Source organism: Podarcis melisellensis (assembly GCF_964234715.1).
Source record: "Podarcis melisellensis genome assembly, chromosome: 13".
Lineage (NCBI taxonomy): Eukaryota > Metazoa > Chordata > Lepidosauria > Squamata > Lacertidae > Podarcis > Podarcis melisellensis.
The window spans coordinates 1,982,004-2,003,688 of record NC_138545.1 but is presented as its reverse complement, the minus strand read 5'-3'; the positions used below and the strand labels follow the sequence as shown (position 1 = coordinate 2,003,688).

Genomic DNA, 21,685 nt, shown 5'->3' with positions numbered 1-21,685 from the left:
AGGCCACAGCTATACAAGAGTTAAAAGTGAAAATAGGGATAAAAGGAAGAAAAGAACAAGCAAAAGGAGGTCGTCAGATGAACAAGTCTGTCACTCAGATGGTGGCCCTCAATTTCGCAGCTCTCTCGATGTACCTCGCGACCTTCTCTGTTATCTGACTATCCGTATCAGATAATAGAAAATACAGTGTAGTGTCTTGTGAACGGCCGGGGTTGGAGAGAATGAGTGGAGTAATAATCTCATTCCTTAGGTCTTTGTAAAGGGGGCAAGATAGAAGGACGTGGGACACTGTTTCCGTGTTACCATCTCCACATGGGCAAAGTCGTTTTTCAAATGGAGTCTTTTGGTAACGACCTTCGAGTACAGCAGAGGGAAGTACATCCCATCTAGCCAATGTAAAGGCACGTCTGTATTTTGGGATGGTTAGTTTAAACAAATATGAAGCTGGAGAGTCAAAATGAGAAGGGGGAAAGTAGGTATACCATGGGCACAGTTTCTTTAAGATGCCAGTCCACTATAAACAGCCTGCACGGGCTGGCAGCAGCCCCTTCGCCCTCCTCCGCAGGGCTCCATGGAGGAGGCATCTTTCCCCAGCTCCACCCAGAGAGGCCCTCAAGATATTGGACCTGGGGGACGTTTGCATGCAAATCGGGTGCTTCCCCATAGGTCAATATAGCCCGCACTGACTGGCAGCAGCCGTCCCCCCCCCCCCCCGGATTTCAGACAGTGACGTTTCCCTAGCCTGGAAATGCCTCTGGAGACTGGACCTGGGGAACTTCAGGGCGGCCCTTCACGGACTCCAAATCCCATCAGCCCCTGCGCAAGGAGGAAGATGGGAGTTGTAGCACACAGGCTCCCCACTCCCTGGCTGGAGGAAAGAATGGATTAATCCCGGGATGGATTAAAAGAGGATTGGGCAAAACCACTGGAGGAGGAGGGAGAGGGCGAACGGAGGCTCTTAGCCACAATGGCTCTGCTTTTACCCTTTGGGAACTGCAGGAGGGAGAGAGGGGTCTTGAGTTCGAATCCTGAGTTTGGTTTTTTTCAGAGGCTCCTAGTCTGCCGCTGTGGGAACAGGAGACTGGACTCAACAAGCCCCCTTTGGCCTGACCATGACTGACCCCACGCCAGGAATTAAATCCTTGTCCGGCCTAGGAGACTGGGGGGCGTTTAACCCTTGATATCTCAGAGGGCCCCCCCTAGACTCAAAACTTAAGTTTGCAGGCACGCAGGGAATCAGGTCAATTTCACTTTATTCCCCACCCCAAGAAAGGCAACAATCTCTCAGTTGCATATAAACGGGCAAAGACAAACGCCGAACGAACACACATGCAAAACCTCAAAACACAGAACAACTTTTAAACAAGTATATCCGAAATCTTCCCATTCACCCCTCCTAGCAGGGCAAATAACGAGAAGAGTCGTTTGCTAATCTTTTGAAATGAACAAGGGAGGAAGAAACCCAGAACAGACCCCTTTTCCCCTTTGACGTTGGGTAACCGGCCCCACCTAAAACCTGGGGCTCTCCAGCTGTTTTGTACTAGAACTCCCAAGAGCGCCCAGCGGGTGGGAGTTGTAGTTCAAAGCAGCTGGAGGGCACCAGGGCTGCTCTGCATCCTTCTTTGAGGGCAAGCCCAAGAAACGAAGGGTTTCCCAAATCTCCAACTGACAACAGTTGTAGTCCTTAAGCAGCCAGAGGTTGCTCTAACCATTGGCCTCACTCCCCTGCCCCGCGTGGCTGCTGCCTAAATGTCTTTCGGCGAGCAGATCCATAGCCGCAGAAAGGAAAAGGAAAAAGAAAGCCTTATCGCAGCTTGCCCAAACCTGCCTCCACAGGTGCCTTAGACTACAACTCCCATATCCAGGATGGAGGCGGGCGTTGGGAGTTGTAGCGCAGAGCAGCTGGAAGGCGCCAGATTCCAGATGACGGACTGAGGACTGAAACTATCTGCCTATCCCCCACCAAGAAACAAAACGGAAAACATCGTCACGCCAGGATCCTGGGTGCGATTTCAGCCCCCCGCAAAAAGAGCTTTTTCCTAGCGCAAAACCCTTTCCCACAACATTATGAAAGAGGAAAGAGAAAATTCACTTGGGGTTGGCTGAGTCAGGAGGGGCAGCCTGTGCCCCCCAAGAACTCACTGTCCATTTGAGGGGTTTAGCGGCGCCAGGCCAGACAGACGGGAGGAGACGCAGGAATCTCCCTTTCACACATGCCTTATGGAACCTGCAGCCCTACGACACCTCGTTGCAGCGCTATGGCAGCACATCTGAGGTTTCCATTTCCCTGAGCCCCTCCATTTCTCCTGGCAAGCAAGGGGAGGGCTGGCACCCATCCTGGCTGGTGCTGTCTGGGAGCTCCATGAGAGCGGAGACCGCCTTGCACTCCAGCTCAGAGAGCCACTGGGTTCGGGCGCCGGCCCTGCGAGGCGGGGAAGCTGGGCGGACAGACATGATGGGCGGCGGGGTCTCCAGCGACAGGCTGCGGAGGACCTGAAGGAAAAGGGATCAAGGCAAATAGGTGAGGAGCGAGCGTAGCCACAAAGGCTAAAAAAAGAATAATAATGTGAGTTTTAACCAGTGGAACTCCCTGCCTTTTTATACCCTGCCCATCTGGCTGGGCCTCCCCAGCCACTCTGGGCAGCCTCCAACAAAATAGTGGTACCTCGGGTTACAGGCGCTTCAGGTTACAGGCGCTTCAGGTTACAGACTCCGCTAACCCAGAAATAGTACCTCGGGTTAAGAACTTTGCTTCAGGATGAGAACAGAAACTGTGCTCCGGCGGCATGGCAGCAGCAGGAGGCCCCATTAGCTAAAGTGGTGCTTCAGGTTAAGAACAGTTTCAGGTTAAGAACGGACCTCCGGAACGAATCAAGTACTTAACCTGAGGTACCACTGTATTAAAATACCGTAATACATCAAACATTAAAAGCTTCCCCAAAGAGGGCTGCCTTCAGATGTCTTCTAAAAGTTAGTTGTTTGCTTCCTTCACATCTGGTGGGAGGGTGTTCCACAGGGCAGGTGCCACCACCGAGAAGGCCCTCTGCCTGCTTCCCTGTAACTTGGCTTCTTGCAATGAGGGAACTGCCAGAAGGCCCTCGCGCTGGACCTCAGTGTCCGGGCAGAACGATGGGGGTGGAGACGCTCCTTCAGGTCTGCTGGGCCTTTGAGGCCATTTAGGGCTTTCAAGGTCAGCACCAACACTTTGAATTGTGCTCAGAAAAGTACTGGGAGCCAATGCAGATCTCTCAGGACCGGTGTTATGTGGTCTCGGCGGCCGCTCCCAGTCCCCAGTCTAGCTGCCACATTCTGGATTAGTTGCAGTTTCCGGGTCACCTTCAAAGGTAGCCCCATGTAGAGCGCATTGCTGTAGTCCAAGCAGGAGATAACCAGAGCATGCGCCACTCAGGCGAGACAGTCCGCGGGCAGGGAGGGTCTCATCCTGCGCACCAGATGGAGCTGACAGACAGCTGCCCTGGACGCAGAACTGACCTGTGCCTCCATGGACAGCGGTGAGTCCAGAATGACTCCCAGGCTGCGCACCTGGTCCTTCAGGGGAACAGTGACCCCATTCAGGACCAGGGAGTCCCCCACACCTATCCACCTCCTCTACTTCTGTCTTGTGAGGATTCAACCTCAATCTGTTAGCCGCCATCCATCCTCCAACCGCCTATAGACAATCACACACGATTCTTGTTCCTAAAGGTTTCCCACACCCTACATGAATTCTTACACTGAAACACGTCATTTTTCAAAGCTTTTTCAAAGACCACTTACTTCCTGGGTGGAGACAGAAAGACAGTTGTAGATCCGATGTCCTGGCGGCATCGTTGGGTCAGTGTAGAAGAATCCGCTGCAGTCCACGGCGGGGAGAGGCGCTTCAAAGGGAGAAAGGGGGAGACATGCAGGCAGAAGGTGAGATCAGCCGACACCGGATCTGATGGGAATTTTGGTCCCCAGAAGTCGCTGGACTACAACTCCCATCATCCATGACAACTGGACTCAGCTGACTTTGGAGGATGGGAGTTGTTGTCTGTTCAGCATCTGGGGGTGCAAGGTTGAAGGACTCCAAACGGAGCAGTCTGCTCCAACCTCGAGTCGCCGGATGTTGTTGGACTACAACTCCCATCGCTGATCCTTGCTAGCTAGGTGCAATATGGGTGTTGTAGTCCGATGTAAGAGCAGCTTGCTGGATCAGGGCTAGTATCCATCAAAAGCCCTCTTCTCCTCTTCCATTGAGTTTACCAGATCCTCTTTCAAAGCCATCTGGGTTGGTGGCAAATCCCTGCCTCCTGTGGCAGAGAGTTCCACAGATTAACTGTGCAACAGAAGGACTTTTTTCCATCTGTCCTGAATCTTCCAACTTTCGGCTTCCCTGGAAGTCCATTGAGTTCTAGTTTTACAAGGGAGTTCATGTCAGGCTTCGTTTTGCAAACGCTAAAAATCTACCACCCTCCCCGCTGCAACCTTTTCTCACAGGGAAGCCCCTCCATCATTTAGGCAACAGCAGGAAGCCCCTCTCCAGCCCCCAGAGAGAGCAGACTCCCCCCTGTCTTCCCCGTGCTGCTTACTGGCTCTGGGTTCGAGTTCCGAGGGCAAGGCGCCTGGTTCCGCAGCTGCAGCTGGGGAGGAGCGGCTGCAGGTGGAGACAGCGGTGTAGAACGACTGGAAAGAAGGGTGGGAAAGAGTCCGGGAGCGGAACCTGGACACCTGCCGGGAAAGACATCAAGCAGAGATGAGTGTGAAACCCCCCCATACACACATACAGCCACATTCAACACCCCAAACTTTTGCAGCGGGTTGGACTAGATGACCTCTGGCGGTCCCTTCCCAACTCTACGACCTTGGAAAGTGGACTCTCCTTCGTTGGAGGTTTTCGAGAAAAGGGTGGACGGCCACCTGCCAGGGATTCTTTAGCTGTCATTCCTGCATTGCAGAGGGTCAGTCTGGATGACCTTTGGGAGACCCGATTCTACGATTCCGTGAAAATCCGGCAGCTATGGGCGTGATTATGAGCTATAAGCAATGGAGGGAGGGAAGGGATACGATCCACAGGACCTTTGGACAAAAGCCAGTTGCCTTTTATTCGGGATTCATCACAAAGCAGAGGCCCTCCAGATGTTTTGGGACCCGACGCCGACGCCCTGCCATCCAGCACAGCTGGGCACCCGTGAGATCCAGCATCATAGAGCTGGGCTGCCCTTAAGGGGCCGTTGGGAGCTGTAGTTTGCAACAGCTGTGGGGCGCTGGGTCAAAGGCAGGCCGATATATGCAATAATACACCACTGGAAAATAAAGACAGAAAGTCAGCCCAGGGGCGAGTATTAACCACGCCTCCCAGTAAAACATTTGCAGCGATTTATATTCGTTGCAGGGGGTTGGTCTAGAGGACCCTTTAGGTTCCCCCTTTAGGTGCCATTCTATGTTCCATGGACAAGGCAGGCGCCGAGCCAAGAGGCCTCCAAAGCCGTTCGGCCCCAGCGTAAGCGAGAGAGGGTGTTTGAGCATGTGCAGAGGATTTTGGGGGGCAGGTTGAGTGCCCCCCGCCTCTAAAGAAATAGCAAGAGCCCCCCCCCCGGGACTGAAGCCCCACCCCATCCCGGAACGCACCTGCTGTGTACCCCAATTTGTTACGCAGACGGCTCTTGTATCCTGCACCCAGTGGGAGAGGGGGGTTTCCCAAGGCGGGGTCTCTCTGCCCCAAGGTTTGAGGTCCACCCTGCAGCTGCTCCTGAGCCCTAAAAACGCCCGTTCAAGAAATAAAAGTGACAGGCACGTCAAAAAGTTAAGTTTCAGGAAAGACAGAAAAGCTACGGGGCAGAAACGTCCGAAATCACACATGGCATGGGGAGAATGGGCTGAGAAAAGCTTTGCTCCTCCTCCTAACACCAGAACTTGATCAGGCTGACGTTTAAAAAGAAAGTTATTCATCAAACTGTGGAACTTCCTGCCACAGGATACAGCAATGGGCACCGACCTGGATGGCTGCAGAGCCGACTCTGCCCACCTCCACTGTAAAGGGAGCCCTACAATGCTAGGACTCAATGAACCTGGCACTGTGCAGATTTTTTTTGGGTGGCAACATCTGGAGGGCAGGAGAATAGCCAGGGTTGCGCTACAGCTGCCAGCCCACAGGATTCAAGGAGCTCCGAAGCAAGTGCGGCGGTTTCTCCCCGACATCTGGAGCCCCCCTGACCCCTCTGCCCCCCCCCAGACTCACCTGGCGAATGCCGCTCCTGCAAGGCGTAAGGGGCGAAAAGGCGTCGGCGGCAGCGGTGGGATCCCGGGTGGCGCGCTTTTGGCTGGAAGCAAGAGGCTGGATCCTGACCCCTGTGGAAATTTTGGGCAGGTGGGGTCCAGTTCTTGCAAAGAGGAAGGGGCACTGCCCTCTGTCTCCTCACGGCCTTGGCGTTCTCGCCAGAAAAGGCAGTTCACACACACAAAAAAACCATCGTGGCACGTTGAGGAATTGCTCTGTTAAATGACTATAACCCCAAATCAATTATCTATCTATCCCATTCCTAGACCCATGAGCTGACATGGTTCTTTCCCTCCATCGTTTACCTTAAGGTCCATGAATAATTATAGTTTAGAGGTCCTGGACCCTAAAGTCAGACTGTCCTCCCCCAGGGCCAGGGCCTTCTCAGTGATGGCTCCAACCTGCTGGAATGCTATGTCCCATGAGACAGGATTTAACCTCCTTCCGTCGGGCCTGTAAGACAGAGCTATTCCACCTGGCCTTTAATTTGAATTCCACCTGATCTTTTATTCCCCTTCCTTCCCTTTTTATGAAGATTCCCTCTCTGAGACCCCACAGCTAATTCTCCCCTGGTCTCCTCGCTGGCCCAAATAGGACTCATTCAGCCAGCTAGCCCTGGCGATCATCTAATGTTTATTGGATGGATTTCCCCCCTAAATTGATTTTTGAATTCTGAATTTATTGTTATTCACGTTTTATACTGTCATCATCATCATCAACCTTTTATTCGACCGTCAGTCAGAAAAAGTACATTTGTCAATACACAGTTAAACATCCAGGAAGATTTTAGAACTTAGCCAACACTAAAATGGGCTAAACAGATAGCCCCATATCGATACAGTCAATTATAGTCTTGCGACGCTTAAAAGCTAAAAAAAGAAATTTGGCCACCAAGGAAGGTATAGCTCTAGTGACATTATTCAGCAAGTGTAAAACCTGGTATTCTCCGGGTAGGAAGCTAAATTGACATAGGAGTGGGTCTATAAAATTTTGTCTAAGCTCTGCATAAGAAGGGCAAGTCAAGAGAATGTGTTCGGTGGACTCAGCCACACCTATGGCACAATGACAGGTTCTCTGGGCGTATGGTACTCCCCTGTACCTTCCCCACATGCTGTTTTTTGTTGCATCAATTAAGTGTTTTAAATTTGTTGTTAGCCGCCCTGAGCTCGGTTTTCTGAACCAGGAAGGCAGGGTATAAATAAAAAATTATTATTATTATTTATTATCCTCACAACAACCCTGTGAGGAAGATGGTGACTGGCCCCTGAAGTGACTAAATGGGGATTCGAACCCAGCTCTCTCCCAGGTCCTGGACCCTAACCACTATGCCATGCTAGGTTTGGGGTAACGGAACAGGGCACCCATTCAAAAGGCCTGGTGCAAATTAAAAAAACAACACACAATTTTGCAATAAAGGGGTATTAAAAAGCCTCACTGTGTTGTGTGTTTTTTTACATGAAGCCACAACACCAGTGAGTGGCCTAGTGGTTAGAGCGCGGGATCAGGACCTTGGGGATGTAAAGGTAAAGGGACCCCTGACCATTAGGTCCAGTCGTGGCCGACTCTGAGGTTGTGGCACTCATCTCGCTTTATTGGCTGAGGGAGCCGGCGTACAGCTTCCGGGTCATGTGGCCAGCATGACTAAGCCGCTTCTGGCGAACCAGAGCAGCGCACGGAAACACCGTTTGCCTTCCCGCCAGAGTGGTACCTATTTATCTACTTGCACTGATGTGCTTTCGAACTGCTAGGTTGGCAGGAGCTGGGACCAAGCAACAGGAGCTCACCCCATCGCGGGGATTCGAACCGCCGACCTTCTGATCGGCAAGTCCTAGGCTCTGTGGTTTAACCCACAGCACCAACCAGGGTTCAAATCTCCCCACTAGGCCCACAAACCTGCCCTACCTCACAGGGTTGTCGGGAATTAAATGAGGACTATGGCCCTGGAGAAAGCAGGCTTCAAATTTTTGAGGAAGGGGAGGGAAATGGTGTCGGTTTATAAATGTAAACAGTGTTTTTTTCTGGGGAGACGCAGGGGTACGCATCCCCCTAAACATTTTGCAAATCTTTGTACTTTTGTCCATTTACTGTATTTATTTCCCCCAGTCTGAACTATAAAATAGCGATTTTCTGGAGTCAATATGAGAGTACACCGAAACAGGTTTTTTTTAAAGAAAAAAAAGCACTGAATGTAATGAATAATTAGGAATGTGACTCCAGTTATGCGCAATTCGCAGCCAGGACCTTTCAGGGTTCAGCGTGACCGGCAAACTAGAATTCCCGCTGCGCCCAACGACACCCACCGAAAGGGTGCTGCGTTTTGTAGGGGGAGATATAATTGTATTTGAAGCACACACAGATGTAATACCACTTATGATTCCCACCCAACTCTGCTTCCCAAAAAGCCCCCTCTGGCGATGGCCTATTAATTCAACACCTGGGGAGTGCCAGGCCCTCTCTGCAGTCCCTGCCCCAGAGAGACTACAAACCCCCAACAACAGAATCCAATAAGTCTTATTCCGCAGGCCCCAAAGCCTCACTCACCACTCCCCGAACTCCTGGGTTTCTTCGGCGTGGGAATCCTCGCTGCTGCCGTCTGAGCTAGAGTCACTATCTGCCTCCTCTTCCTCCTCCTCCTCTTCTTCCTCCTCCTCCTCTTCATCATCTTCATCTTCATCTTCTGTGTCCCAGAGCTCATGCCGGGGGTCCGAGTCGTCAAACATCTCTTGCAAAACCTGCAAAAGGAGGAAGGGAAAAAAAGTCCTCCAGCAGAAAATGAAAACCTGTTGGGTCTTTCTCTGCCAGGAGACCTTGGCAATGGCCCCACTTGATGGGGGCAGGGAGGTGGGGTGTGAAACAGGAGCCAAGCTGCCCCCCTCCAGGGTGGGACAGGGACCCCCCCCTTTTTTTTGCAAGGCTTGGATAGTCCAGACTGAGAAGAGGGCAGATTTGTGGACCTCAGCCAGCCTCCTAAAAAAATACCCACCTCCTCTCTTTGCCTGGGAGGAAAGGACTTCCATCAGGGGGTCAAGGGGGCACCCTATATAGAAGGCAGGGGGGGCCGTGTTGGGGGGGAGCCCTGCCCACCTGAGCTGCCCTTTTTGCCAGGGGGCATCATCCACAGCTAAGCTACTTGGAGAGGCAATTTCATTCCTGGCGTGAAAAAGGACTTATCTCCTTCTTCTGGGTACCAAATAATCCCTCTTTGTGTTTTCCACCCCAGAGGAAGAGGGACATTCAGGGCAGGATTAATCCTGGGCTTGGGTGGGTGCCCTGGGGCTTGATCCTGCTACTTGCTTTGCTCCTAGGTTGCAGGGGCGGGCGGGCCAGGGGATTCTCCAGGAAAATAAAATTAAAACCGCCGGCCCTTTGGGGATGAGAATCGCAGATGCCCACAAGCAAAATTTCATTTCCTGCAAAGCTTCTCCCTCTTTCTAAATATTATATAGACCTTTGAGTCTGTTTAAAGATAATTATGAAAAATGTTGGTCTGAAATTAAGAGAGACTTGGATAGTTGGTCAAAATTGAAACTTTCATTGTTAGGTCGAATAGCTGCTATTAAGATGAATGTATTGCCAAAAATGTTATTTTTGTTTCAGACATTGCAGATTGTAGATAAAACGGAGTGCTTCCGGAAGTGGCAGAAAGATATCTCCAAATTTGTCTGGCAGGGCAAAAAGCCCAGAATTAAGTTTAAGATACTAACGGACGCAAAAGAAAGAGGGGGCTTTGCCCTGCCAGACTTAAAGTTGTACTATGAAGCCGCAGCTTTCTGCTGGCTAAAAGACTGGCTACTTCTGGAGGACACGGATGTGCTGGATTTGGAAGGTTTTAACAATGCATTTGGATGGCATGCATATTTATGGTACGACAAGGTTAAGATCAACAAGGTCTTTAAGAACCATATTGTCAGAAAAGCAATATTTAATGTCTGGACAAGATACAAAGACTTATTAGAAAACAAAACACCGAGGTGGCTGTCACCTCTGGAGGCTAAGGCCCGAAAAAGACCCAATATGGAGGCCAATTGGCCAAAATATTGGGAAATACTAGAAAGGGATGGAGAAAATTGGAAACTGCAGAGTTTAGAGAAAATGAAAGATAAAGTGCGAGACTGGTTACACTATGCTCAGATTAAGGAAGTGTTTAAGATTGATAAAAAGTTAGGATTCCAGGTGGAGAAATCGAAACTGGAGACAGAACTGCTAGAACCTAAGACCAAGGTACTTTCAAAAATGTATAACTTGCTGCTGAAATGGAACACACAAGACGAATTGGTTAAATCGGCTATGATAAAGTGGGCCCAGGATATTGGGCACAACATTATGTTTGAGGACTGGGAAAGGTTATGGACCACCGGGCTGAACTTCACAGCATGTAATGCTCTGAAGGAAAATGTAATGAAAATGATATATAGATGGTACATGACCCCAGTGAAATTGGCTAAAATATACCATTCGTCTGATAACAAATGTTGGAAATGTAAGGAAAATGAAGGAACATTTTTTCACCTCTGGTGGACCTGCCCTAAAGTGAAGGCCTTTTGGGAAATGATATACAATGAGTTAAAAAAGGTATTTAAGTATACCTTCACCAAGAAACCAGAGGCCTTCCTTCTGGGCATGGTCGGCCAGAACGTGTTAAAGAAGGACAGAACATTTTTTATGTACGCTACAACGGCGGCAAGGATACTTATTGCTAAGAGCTGGAAAACCCAAGATCTACCCACACTGGAAGAATGGCAGATGCAGCTGATGGACTATATGCAACTGGCTGAGATGACTGGCAGAATCCGCGACCTGGGAGAGGAGAGGGTCGAAGAAGACTGGAAGAAATTTAAGATTTATTTACAAAAGTACTGTAATTTGGTTGAATCCTAACAAGGAAGCCAGAGTAGAAATAACTGTCTACCATTAAATTATAATTTTTTATGTGAGTTTAACCTAAATATTGCACTTAAGAGCATAAACAAGATGATAATTTGCTTGGAAAAATTCGTTTTTAATGATGAAAGTGGAAGCGGGAGACGTGAGGGAGTCCGCAATAGAATGAAAGGATGTTATGAAACCTATTTTGTTTGTTAAATATGTATCTGTAAAAAATCTTAATAAAAATTTTTATAAAAAAAAAAATAAATATTATATAGACCTATTTTTAAATAGATTTGTCATTTGGGGTGGGGTTGTTTTTAAAAATCATCTCACCTGTCAGTCAGGTTGAGAAGGCAGCTAATAAATCAGCGATCACAGAATTGCAGAGTTGGAAGGGATGCCCCCCAGCCAAGGGTCATTCAGCCCAACCCCCCTGCAATGCAGATCTATTTTTCCCCTAGGTGAGACTCGAACCCACAGCCTTAGGGATTGAGAATCTCATGCTCGACTGACAGAGCTGTTCCTAGGATGCTGGTGGTGATCACAACAATATATTAATCCCCAACTCAGCCATAAAACCCACCGGATGTGAATTTTGGGGCCCCTTACTTGCTTCTCAACCTAACCTACCTCACAAGGTTGTCGTGAGGGAATTGAGGAGGTGGGGAAAAGCAGGCAGGTGACCTAGAGCCCTGCGGAGCGAAAGGTGGGTGTGAAAATTCAATAAATACATCCCTAAAACAAAAATAAACGGTGGGTGCGAATAAATTCCCCTCCGCCTGAATCCTAGAGGTTTCTCAAGGCAGGATGTGACCTCAATAGGTGCTCCACAGCTTGGCTTGACCAGAGATGGAGAATCCTTTAACGTTGGTAATTTGGGGAGGGGGCCTGGAAGAGTAGGATGGCAGGCCAAGACCACCCCCCCCCACCTTGGGGACACCACATCTGTAGGACGGGATATTTCTAAGGGACTCAGAATCGAAAGCATTAAAGCACCCCTTCTGTTGCAAAAGAAAGAAAGGTATTTCTGGAATTATTCAATGGGATAAATATTTAAGCCTATAGTGTATTCTCAAAATAACAGGCCCTTTCTATTAGGGGGGGGAGGTTGGGGGGGTCATTAAAAGAGAGTGAGGAATGCATTGTTTTCTAAGAAAAAAAACCCCTTAAAATCACAAAGAGCCTCTGAAATAATAATAATTCGAGAGAAATGGAGGCACTGCTCCTGCAAAAGTTGAAGCCCCCCCCTTCAACTCACACCTCTCCCACTTCCAGGTTCTGCTTCTTCCTTCCGCAGCTGAGAACCTTCCCAATTTTTAAATCATTCTCTGCAAAAGGGCCTCATTAGGAGCAAAGTGGACTCAGCTGGGAGCAAAATTTCTCCTGCTGCAACGCTTTTGCAGACATCCAGGCTGGCTTTAAAATCCTCCTCCAAAGTGGGTGGGGTGGGAAGTTCCTTTCTCTGTCTCCCTCTGTCCCCCCAACAACACACCAGAGCTCAATTATATTATTTGTGTATTTCAAATGCTCAACACATTGGCAGAAGAGGAAACTCCGTTATCTCAAGGTTGCGGGTTCAAACCCAGGCGCTGCATTTCAGGGGGTTGGACTAGATGACCGTGGGGAGCCCCTTACAACTCCACAATTCTGTCTTTCTATGAATCCGGCTCCTCAGAGGCTATGAGCACGGCATGATGGACTAGAGCCTTGCTCATTACATTTATTTACAGGAAACGAAAGGTCCTCCCTGCTACTATGCCTGCTTTAAAAAGACAGAAATATTCTTCACATTCGCTTTTTCTTTCTTTTAAGGAATAAAACGATTATCTGCATCCTGACCATCACAGGTGTGTGTACTCAGAAGCAACAACTGCTTTGGTTTTGTATAGATATTATGTGTTGCGTTGATATTTGTGGTCTGTTGCCCTTTTGGCAAAGGGTTGTGTATTAAATGGAATGAATGAAAATGAGTTCAAAAGGGTTTAGCTCTGTAGTAATCGGAGAGTATAGTCTGGAAAGAGACCAGGTCATCTTTAATTGCTCCCCAGGGGTGCAGGGTGGGGGGGGGGAAGGTCTGGTCTCCTGTGATTATTCCCCATTTGTCAAGGAGGTGACAAAACTCTAGTCTCACGCCCTTCAAAGGGCTGCAATCACAAGGGAATAACACCCCCCCCCCAAACTCGGGGGATTATCCTTAGATGTTTTTGCAAAGTGAGAGAGTTTGGAGCAGGCATCCCAAAATGTTTTGGGACTACAACTCCCATCATCCCTAGCTAACAGGACCAGTGGTCAGGGATGATGGGAGTTGTAGTCCCAAGACATCTGGAGGGCTGAGTTTGAGGATGCCTGGTTTGGAGGCTGCAGCAAACCGAAGGAGACCATCAGAACATAGAATCATCAGATTGCAGAGTCAGAAGGGACCCCGAGGGTCATCTAGCCCAACCCGCTCTGCCTTAGGGGCGGGGGATCATGACATGGTCCCTGCCTCTCTCTCTCTCTCATTTTCACCTGGTCTGGAAGGCCGGCAGGGGTCTGGACCATCTCCCACGACCATGAGCTGGGATATGAGACTCTTAATTTCAGAGTTGTGGGTTCCAGCCCCACCTTGGGTGAAATATTCCTGCATTGCAGGGGGCTGGGCCCCTTCCTACTCTGCAATTCTATTGCACCTTCCTCCTGAAGGTACCTAGAAACCATCCAGATGCAAGCCCTGGTCTTTAAAAAGCAGAGACATCACCTTGCCAACAAAGGTCCGTATAATTACAGCTCTGGTTTTCCCAGGAGTGATGTATGGAAGTGAGAGCTGGACCATCAAGAAGGCTGATCGCCGAAGAATTGATGCTTTTGAATTCTGGTGCTGGAGGAGACTCTGGAGAGTCCCATGGACTGCAAGAAGATCCAACCTCTCCATTCGGAAGGAGATCCGCCCTGAGTGCTCCCTGGAAGGACAGATCCTGAAGCTGAGGCTCCAATACTTTGGCCACCTCAGGAGAAGAGAAGACTCCCTGGAAAAGACCCTGATGTTGGGAAAGATGGAGGGCGCAAGGAGAAGGGGACGACAGAGGACGAGATGGTGGGACAGTGTTCTCGAATCTATGAACATGAGTTTGACCAAACTGCGGGAGGCAGTGGAAGACAGGAGGGCCTGGCGTGCTCTGGTCCAGGGGGTCACGAAGAGGCGGACACGACTAAACGACAACAACTGGTTTACAGTTGCCAGGTCAGGAGCATCTCAGACCCAAACCTGAGGCCTAGGGCAGCTTTGGGATGACATCACAGGGGAGGCCACCTGGTGCAGCCACTGGCCATCTCTGGAGATGGAGGTTAATTGGGAGAAGGACACAACACAGGGCAAATTCCCCCAGAGTGTCTGCTGTGCTTTTGCAGCCGGGCTGAAACTTGCAAAAAGCTACACACACCGTCTCCTTAATAATTTTGATGTTATTCAAGGCCTTCCCTCAGTCCTGCCCCCCTCCCAGGCCCACTTAGTGGGGACAAACAAAGCAGGGCCTTCTTTGTGGTGGTTGCTCCAGCAAACTTTGGATCTCTTTCCCTGGAGAAGCCCGACTGGCTCCCTCCTTGCTATCCTTCTGCCGGCAAGTGAAGATCTTATTTCAACAGATCTTGGGGAACTGACTGATTTCCGTGGAAGGCTGGGCTGTGTTCTTAGCACCTGTATGTTTTAGTAGATTGTGTACTAGTGTTAAATTATGATTATTTTTAATTATTGCTCCCCCCCCATGTTTTAGCTGTTTCTGTTTTAGAGATACGATGTTGCTAACGGAATCCCAGCCCCCCGAACGTTGGCTTTAAATGAGGATTAGACAAATTCTACTAGTCTCAATGGCTATGTTATACCTAAGAAGATCAGAAGAGCCTGGCAGCTGGATCAGGCCAAAGGGGGCTCTTGGGCTTGCCAATCAGAAGGTCGGAGGTTTGAATCCCCGCGACGGGGTGAGCTCCCGTTGCTACCCTGCTCCTGCCAACCTTGCAGTTCGAAAGCACGTCAAAGTGCAAGTAGATAAATCGGTACCACTCCGGCGGGAAGGTAAATGGCGTTTCCATGCGCTCTGGTTTCCGTCACGGTGTCCTGTTGCGCCAGAAGCAGTTTAGTCCTGCTGGCCACATGACCCAGAAAGCTGTCTGCAAACAAACGCCGGCTCCCTTGGCCTGAAAGCGAGATGAGCTCCACAACCCCATAGTTGCTTTTGACTGGACTTAACTGTCCAGGGGTCATTTAATAATAAATAATTATAATAAAAATTATTTATACCCCACCCTCCCCAGCCAGAGCCGGGCTCAGGGCGGCTAACACACACACACAAAAAAATGCAGTAAAAACATAAAAAGGAAAAAGAAAAAGAAACAATTTAAAATACAGGTTAAAATGCAATTTAAAACGCAGCCTCATTTTAAAAGTCAAAACCATAAGGGAAGGGAAACATAAGGGTCAGACTGAGTCCAAACCAAAGGCCAGGCGGAACAGCTCTGTCTTGCAGGCCCTGCGGAAAGATGTCAAGTCGCGCAGGGCCCTGGTCTCTTGGGACAGAGCGTTCCACCAAGTCGGGGCCACTACTGAAAAGGCCCTGGACCTAGTCGAGACCAATCTAACCTCCTTGCAACCTGGGACCTCCAAAATGTTGTCATTTGTGGACCTTAAGGTCCTCTGTGGGGCAGACCAGGAGAGGCGGTCCCATAGGTCCGAGGGTCCGAGGCCGCAAAGGGCTTTAAAGGTTAAAACCAGCACCTTAAACCTGATCCTGTACTCCACCGGGAGCCAGTGCTGCTGGTGAATGCGATCACATGGTGAGGACCCCGTAAGGAGTCTCGCCGCGACATTCTGCACCCGCCGGAGTTTCTGGGTCAGCTTCAAGGGCGTAGAGCGAATTACAGTAGTCAAACCAGGAGGTGCCCATTGCATGGATCACTGTGGCCAGATCTGGGCGAGATTTACCTTTTATTTTCTCTGCCCAACATGCAACTTCATTGGGATTCACGGGTTTCCTGTATGGCAGGGGGTTCGACTCAATGCCCCTGCAGGATACAGATCTACCATCCTGGGCAGTCCACAAGTTATAGCCTTACCCCCCCCCCCCAAAAAGCAATATTTTCTTCCTCCTTCTTCCTCTGTTGGAGGCAGCTATGCTTCTGCAAACCAGTGGCTAGGAATAAACAAGGAGAGTTGCTGCTGTCGTTTCTGGGCCCTTGCAATTTGGGGTTAGCTCGGGGGTCACTGCAAGAGCAGGCGAACACCCACAAAACTCCCCATGAAGGGGCTGAGCACCCACAGATTTCTGTGCCACGGCCTTGCACGCTGCATGGCACCCACGGCCCTGGAGCACCCACAGCTGTGGGGCCAAGTTGTCACTCCTGCACTAACCCTAATCCTCCATGCAGAGTTTTTGTCCCTGCCCCACCGGGCAGGCGCCTATAGGCTCATTTCCCTTCTGCGGGATGATAACATTGTGTGAATGAATGAGGCTGTAATGAGACTGGGATGGGCTCAATGGCCTCTCAGAGATATCAGTGGATCTTTAAGGTCAAAAGATTCTGGATTTAAATTGGCAGGATCTTTGCAGCTGAGAGGTGAGGCCCCCCCCCCCCCCCGCTGTTGCCTTTTGTGGATCGCCAAGAAAGGTGACTCCCCTTTTTGCCACCTGGCCAGGTGCACGTTTTAGAGTCATAATGAGGGTGAAAGAGGAGAGCGCAAAATATGGTCTGAAGCTCAACATCAAAAAAACGAAGATCATGGCCACTGGTCCCATCACCTCCTGGCACATAGAAGGGGAAGAAATGGAGGCAGTGAGAGATTTTACTTTATTGGGCTCCATGATCACTGCAGATGGTGACAGCAGTCACGAAATTAAAAGACGCCTGCTTCTTGGGAGAAGGGCAATGGCAAACCTAGACAGCATCTTAAAAAGCAGAGACATCACCTTGCCAACAAAGGTCCGTATAGTTCAAGCTCTGGTTTTCCCAGTAGTGATGTATGGAAGTGAGAGCTGGACCGTAAAGACTGATCGCCGGAGAATGGATGCTTTTGAATTCTGGTGCTGGAGGAGACTCTGGAGAGTCCCATGGACTGCAAGAAGATCCAACCTCTCCATTCTGAAGGAAATCAGCCCTGAATGCTCACTGGAAGGACGGATCGTGAAGCTGAGGCTCCAGTACTTTGGCCACCCCATGAGAAGAGAAGACTCCCTGGAAAAGACCCTGATGTTGGGAAAGATGGAGGGCAGAAGGAGAAGGGGATGACGGAGGGCGAGATGGTGGGACAGTGTTTTCGAAGGGACCAGCATGAGTTTGACCAAACTGCGGGAGGCAGTGGAAGACAGGAGGGCCTGGCGTGCTCTGGTCCAGGGGGTCACCAAGAGGCGGACACGACTAAACGACTAAACAACAAGAAGAAAGGTGACTCCCTTTGTTGCTACCTGGCCAGGTGCAGGTGTTAGAGTCATATTATGCTCAGCCTGTGTGTGTGCAAATAAAAAACCCCCCAAAATATCACAGCTGTGATTCCTGCACTGCAGGGGGGGGTCCCTTCCAACTTTGCAATTCTGCAGTGACGAAAACTCACTCGGCACATGCTCAGAGGCAGCGCTGGAAGGTCCGGTCTGCAACCCCGGTGCTGAAAATAGGCAGAGCTGTGCCTCTGGGCGTAATAAACCGAGCCCCACATTGCTGTGGGACGAGCTCTTTTTCACCCCAGATCGCTAGGTGCAGATAACACCAAGGTAACGGGTTCGATCCTCGTACGGGACAGCATTTCCAATCAATTACACTCACATACACGCAATTTTTTTTTTTTTGCGGTTTAATGTAAATTTGTACAAACAAATGAAAACTCATGCAAAAAACTGTAGAAATGACAGATGGAAGGTGGGGGGGAAGCGGTAGGGTGGGCGGGGCTTAAATACACGACGACGGTGGGCGTGGCTCCGAAATTAAAACCCATGCACCTCCCTCCCCCCCCCCGAAGCAAAGATGCCTTCACATTTTAAATAGATTCTGAAGTATAGCTTTTTTCATCTTCTTTTGTCCATATGTTACAAATATTTACAGGAGGGGAGGCCAAGGTGGGGGGAGCTTTGGGGGTGGGGAGGGAGGGAGAGAGGGACCCCGTGAGATCCAGCAGCTCAGCCCCGGAGAGGCCAGATATGTACACTTGTGAAGAGGGAAGATGTACACAGGGGAAATTGGGCCGGCTTTTTTTGAGGGTGGGGTGGGGATTCAAAAGTGCATTACGGGAGAAAGGAGGGGAGTGAGAGCAGGAAGGGGGGGCTTCTTCAATAAGGGGCACCGGAGCTGAGTGAGCAGAACACTTGCTTGGCATGCAGAAGGTTCAATCCCCAACACACCTCCAAGAAGGGCTGGGAGGGATTTCCTCCCTGGCTTGCGGGAGAGCCGCTGCTGCTGCCAGTCCGTGCAGGCAATATTGAACTAGCTGGGCCAACGGGAAGTGCCCTCGTGGCTCATTGGCAGAGTAGGCATGCAGAAGGACGCTGGCAGCATCTGCCGAGTGCCGGAGCCTGAAATCCCCGAGAGCCGCTGCTGCCGGTCAGTGTAGGCTGGATGGACAAATGGTCAGTGACTTGGAGGAGGGCCGCTGCAGCACCTTGCCTCGCCTGCAGAAGGTCCCAGGTCCAATCCTGGCAGCGCCAAGCAGGGCTGCCTGAAACCCTGGTGGTGATGCTGCCGGCCAGTGCACGCAATACTGAGCCGAGTGGGTGCCCAGTGGCCTGGCTCAAGGGGAGGCAGATTCCTACGCAGTAAGGCCTGCGCATTCGGGGCTTGGAGGAGGAGGCCCCCCACCCCGAACCAAACCTCGGCTACTCTGCCCCTGCCCCACACATGGGGGTAAAAGGGAGGAGGGAAGCGGGGTGAAGACTTGGCACCAATGTAAGGCGAAGCGTGGGGGCGGAGGGGGGGAGGCACTGCAGGGCGCCCTCTGCACCCACCATCCTGGGGGGGGAGGGAGGGGGGAGGGAGAAGGAGTTTGTCCCCCCCCACTCAGCCAGTCTCTATTGCACAGTCCTGCCCCAGCTCCTTCTTCGCCTGGGCTTAAGACTCTCCTTCTTCGGCCGTCGGGCTCAGGGCGAGTGGGGGGCTAAGTGGCCAGGCCCCGCTTCTGTGAGGGCCCCTCCAGCTCCTCTCGCTGCTTGAGCTCCTTCATCCTGCAAGGAGAGACAGGGGGAAAGCGTGAGAAACATTCCCCCGCAGCGGGTTGGGCTAGATGACCCTTGGGGTTCCCTTTCCGACTCCGCCATTCTTCCCATGCAGCTGATCTGGGAGCTGGGAGGGAGGCTCTGTCGGCATACGACACCTTGGCTGCTCAGAGATCTGTTCTGGCTTCAGGGCCGAGTATATAAAGCCCTTAACAACTTGGGAAATTATACAATACAATACAATACAATAATAGAAATACAATTCTATTATTCTATTATTTTTTTAAAATAATTTTTATTAAGAATTTCAGCATAACAATTTATCAAAGACATATCATGCTCATTCCCCCACCCCTAATTTTCCCTCCCCAAGAAAAGCTCACCGGACCTCCCTCAGCTCCTTTCTCTGGTTTTTCAGCACATGTTATTCTCCGCATATTATTAAATTGTAAAGATCCTTAAATTATCTGTCTATATGTTACCAATAATAAATTTGTGTTTGTTTATTCAAAGCCTGCCAAGGAGTCCAGTTCACCTATTATTCTATTCTATTCCCTCCCTGCGAGAAGCCAAGTTACAGGGAACCAGGCAGAGGGCCTTCTCGGTGGTGGCTCCCGCCCTGTGGAACACCCTCCCACCAGATGTCAAAGAGAAAAATAACTACCAAGCTTTTAGAAGACATCTGAAGGCAGCCCTGTTTAGGGAAGTTTTTAATGTGTGACATTTTAGTGTATCTTTTATCTTTGTTGGAAGCCGCCCAGAGTGGCTGGGGAGACCCAGCCAGATGGGCGGGGTACAAATAAATTAATAATAATAATAATAATAATAATAATAATAATAATAATAATAATAATTATGGGGTGGGGCAGAGAGGTATCCTCAAAGTGGCAGAAACCTTCCCTCGCTTACTCTGCAAACAGGACGAATTCCTATTGTCCCCAGATCCTGTTTGACAACACTGCATTTTGCAGCTATCGTGTATAACACAGAAAAAAATAAAAATTACTACTACTGTTTTTAAAGCAGACCAGGACAGTCCACCCAAAGACTTTTAAGCCACCTAAGCCTGCCTCTGCTCCCTTCCTTTGAGCTTACCTGTGTCGGCAACGTCGCAGGAACCTCATGATCTTCCGAGCTGCCTGGTCTTGCTTCTTGGTTAGGAACGTTCCTCTGTTTGGGGGGGAGAGAAAGAGAGAGCCGTGTGTTGGGAGGGGTGCTGGGTTCAAGGGAGCGAACATGTACTTGGCGACAGTGCAAAGGGACCCAGCTGAACGTGAGCCCACCATGTGATGCAGCAGCAACAAAAGCGAAGGCGATTAACACACTATGATCATATTACTGGTCTCTTCTGCCCCACTGGGAGTGCTGCGTCCAGTTCTGGGCACCCCAGTTGAAGAAGGAGATTGACAAAGGTGGAACAGGTGCAGAGGCAGGCGACTGAGATGATCAAGGGTCTGGATGCCAAGCCTGATGAGGAATGGTTGAAGGAGGAGGTGGGTATGACAGAGAGGAGATATGGTAGCCCTCTTCAAATATCTAAAGGGCTTTCCCGTGGAAGAGGGAGCGAGAAATGAAATACAAAGGAGATTCTGGCTAAGCATTAGGGGAAACTTTCCTTTTCCCTGTCGGATCCTGCAATCATCACCCAATGCCTTTCTTTGTCTGCCCCCTTCGCGAGAGGCCCGGACAGGGCAGCAACACGAGAACGGAGCCTTTTCTGTGGTGACTCTCCATTTGTGGGACGCCCTCTCCAGGGAGGTTCGCCTAGCGCCTTCCTTACATATCTTTAGGTGGCACAAATGGGCCCTCGTATTTACGGGACCGCCTCTCCTGGTCTGCCCCGCAGAGGAGCTTAAGGTCCATGAATAACCACAGTTTAGAGGTCCCGGACCCTAAGGAAGTCAGACTGTCCTCCCCCAGGGCCAGGGCCTTCTCAGTGGTGGCTCCAACCTGGTGGAATGCTCTGTCCCAGGAGACCAGGGCCCTGCAGGATTTAACCTCCTTCCGCAGGGCCTGTAAGACAGAGCTATTCCGCCTGGCCTTTAATTTGAACTTAGCCTGATCTTTTATTCCTCTTCCTCCCCTTTTTATGAAGATCCCCCGCTCTGTCATCCCACAGCTAATTCTCCCCTGGTCTCCTCGCTGGCCCAAGTAGGACTAATTCAGCCACCTAGCCCTGGTGATCATCTAATGTTTATTGGATGGATTTCCCCCCCTAAATTGATTTTTGAATTCTGAATTTATTGTTATTCACGTTTTATACTTTTTTTTGTTGCATCAATTAAGTGTTTTAAATTTGTTGTTAGCCGCCCTGAGCCTGGTTTTCTGAAACAGGAAAGGCGGGGTATAAATAAATTATTATTATTATTATTATTATTATTATTATTATTAT

The 21,685-nt window shown here is 50.1% G+C and overlaps 2 protein-coding genes across 10 annotated transcripts in view; both read right to left on the bottom strand.

Annotated features, from left to right (window-relative positions):
- Positions 1-1,236: 1,236 nt before the first annotated feature.
- On the bottom strand, positions 1,237-12,862 carry SAP25 (Sin3A associated protein 25). Of its 2 annotated transcripts, XM_081887001.1 has the most exons (8): positions 12,389-12,862; positions 11,759-11,820; positions 8,801-8,991; positions 6,221-6,330; positions 5,611-5,738; positions 4,572-4,710; positions 3,778-3,878; positions 1,237-2,493 (listed from the first exon to the last, which is right to left on the bottom strand). In XM_081887001.1, the coding sequence occupies exons 3-8, from the start codon at positions 8,977-8,979 to the stop codon at positions 2,257-2,259; spliced, it is 894 nt and encodes a 297-aa protein (XP_081743127.1). In that variant the 5' UTR covers positions 8,980-8,991; positions 11,759-11,820; positions 12,389-12,862; the 3' UTR covers positions 1,237-2,256. The 2 variants fall into 2 exon arrangements, with proteins under 2 accessions (XP_081743127.1, XP_081743128.1); XM_081887002.1 differs by lacking the exons at positions 11,759-11,820; positions 12,389-12,862 and adding an exon at positions 11,462-11,543.
- A 5,341-nt stretch (positions 12,863-18,203) lies between these two features.
- The window catches only part of CAMTA2 (calmodulin binding transcription activator 2), a 58,599-nt gene continuing 55,117 nt past the window's right edge, over positions 18,204-21,685 (bottom strand). For all 8 annotated transcript variants that reach the window (XM_081886705.1, XM_081886708.1, XM_081886710.1 and 5 more), the window contains 2 exons: positions 20,389-20,463; positions 18,204-19,302 (listed from right to left, as the gene is read on the bottom strand). In XM_081886705.1, coding sequence (XP_081742831.1) covers positions 19,236-19,302; positions 20,389-20,463 — 142 coding nt within the window. In that variant the 3' untranslated portion in view covers positions 18,204-19,235. The remainder of the gene's footprint in view (positions 19,303-20,388; positions 20,464-21,685) is intronic.

Bases quoted from the DNA above. Each gene is read 5' to 3' on its own strand.
- SAP25 (XM_081887001.1), bottom strand. From the start codon at position 8,979: ATGTTTGACGACTCGGACCCCCGGCATGAGCTCTGGGACACAGAAGAT. The intron at 5,739-6,220 runs GTGAGTCTGGGG...GGGCGTTTTTAG, and splicing joins GCAGGAGCGGCATTCGCCAG to GGCTCAGGAGCAGCTGCAGG. The intron at 3,879-4,571 runs GTAAGCAGCACG...CTCCCTTTGAAG, and splicing joins GGAACTCGAACCCAGAGCCA to CGCCTCTCCCCGCCGTGGAC.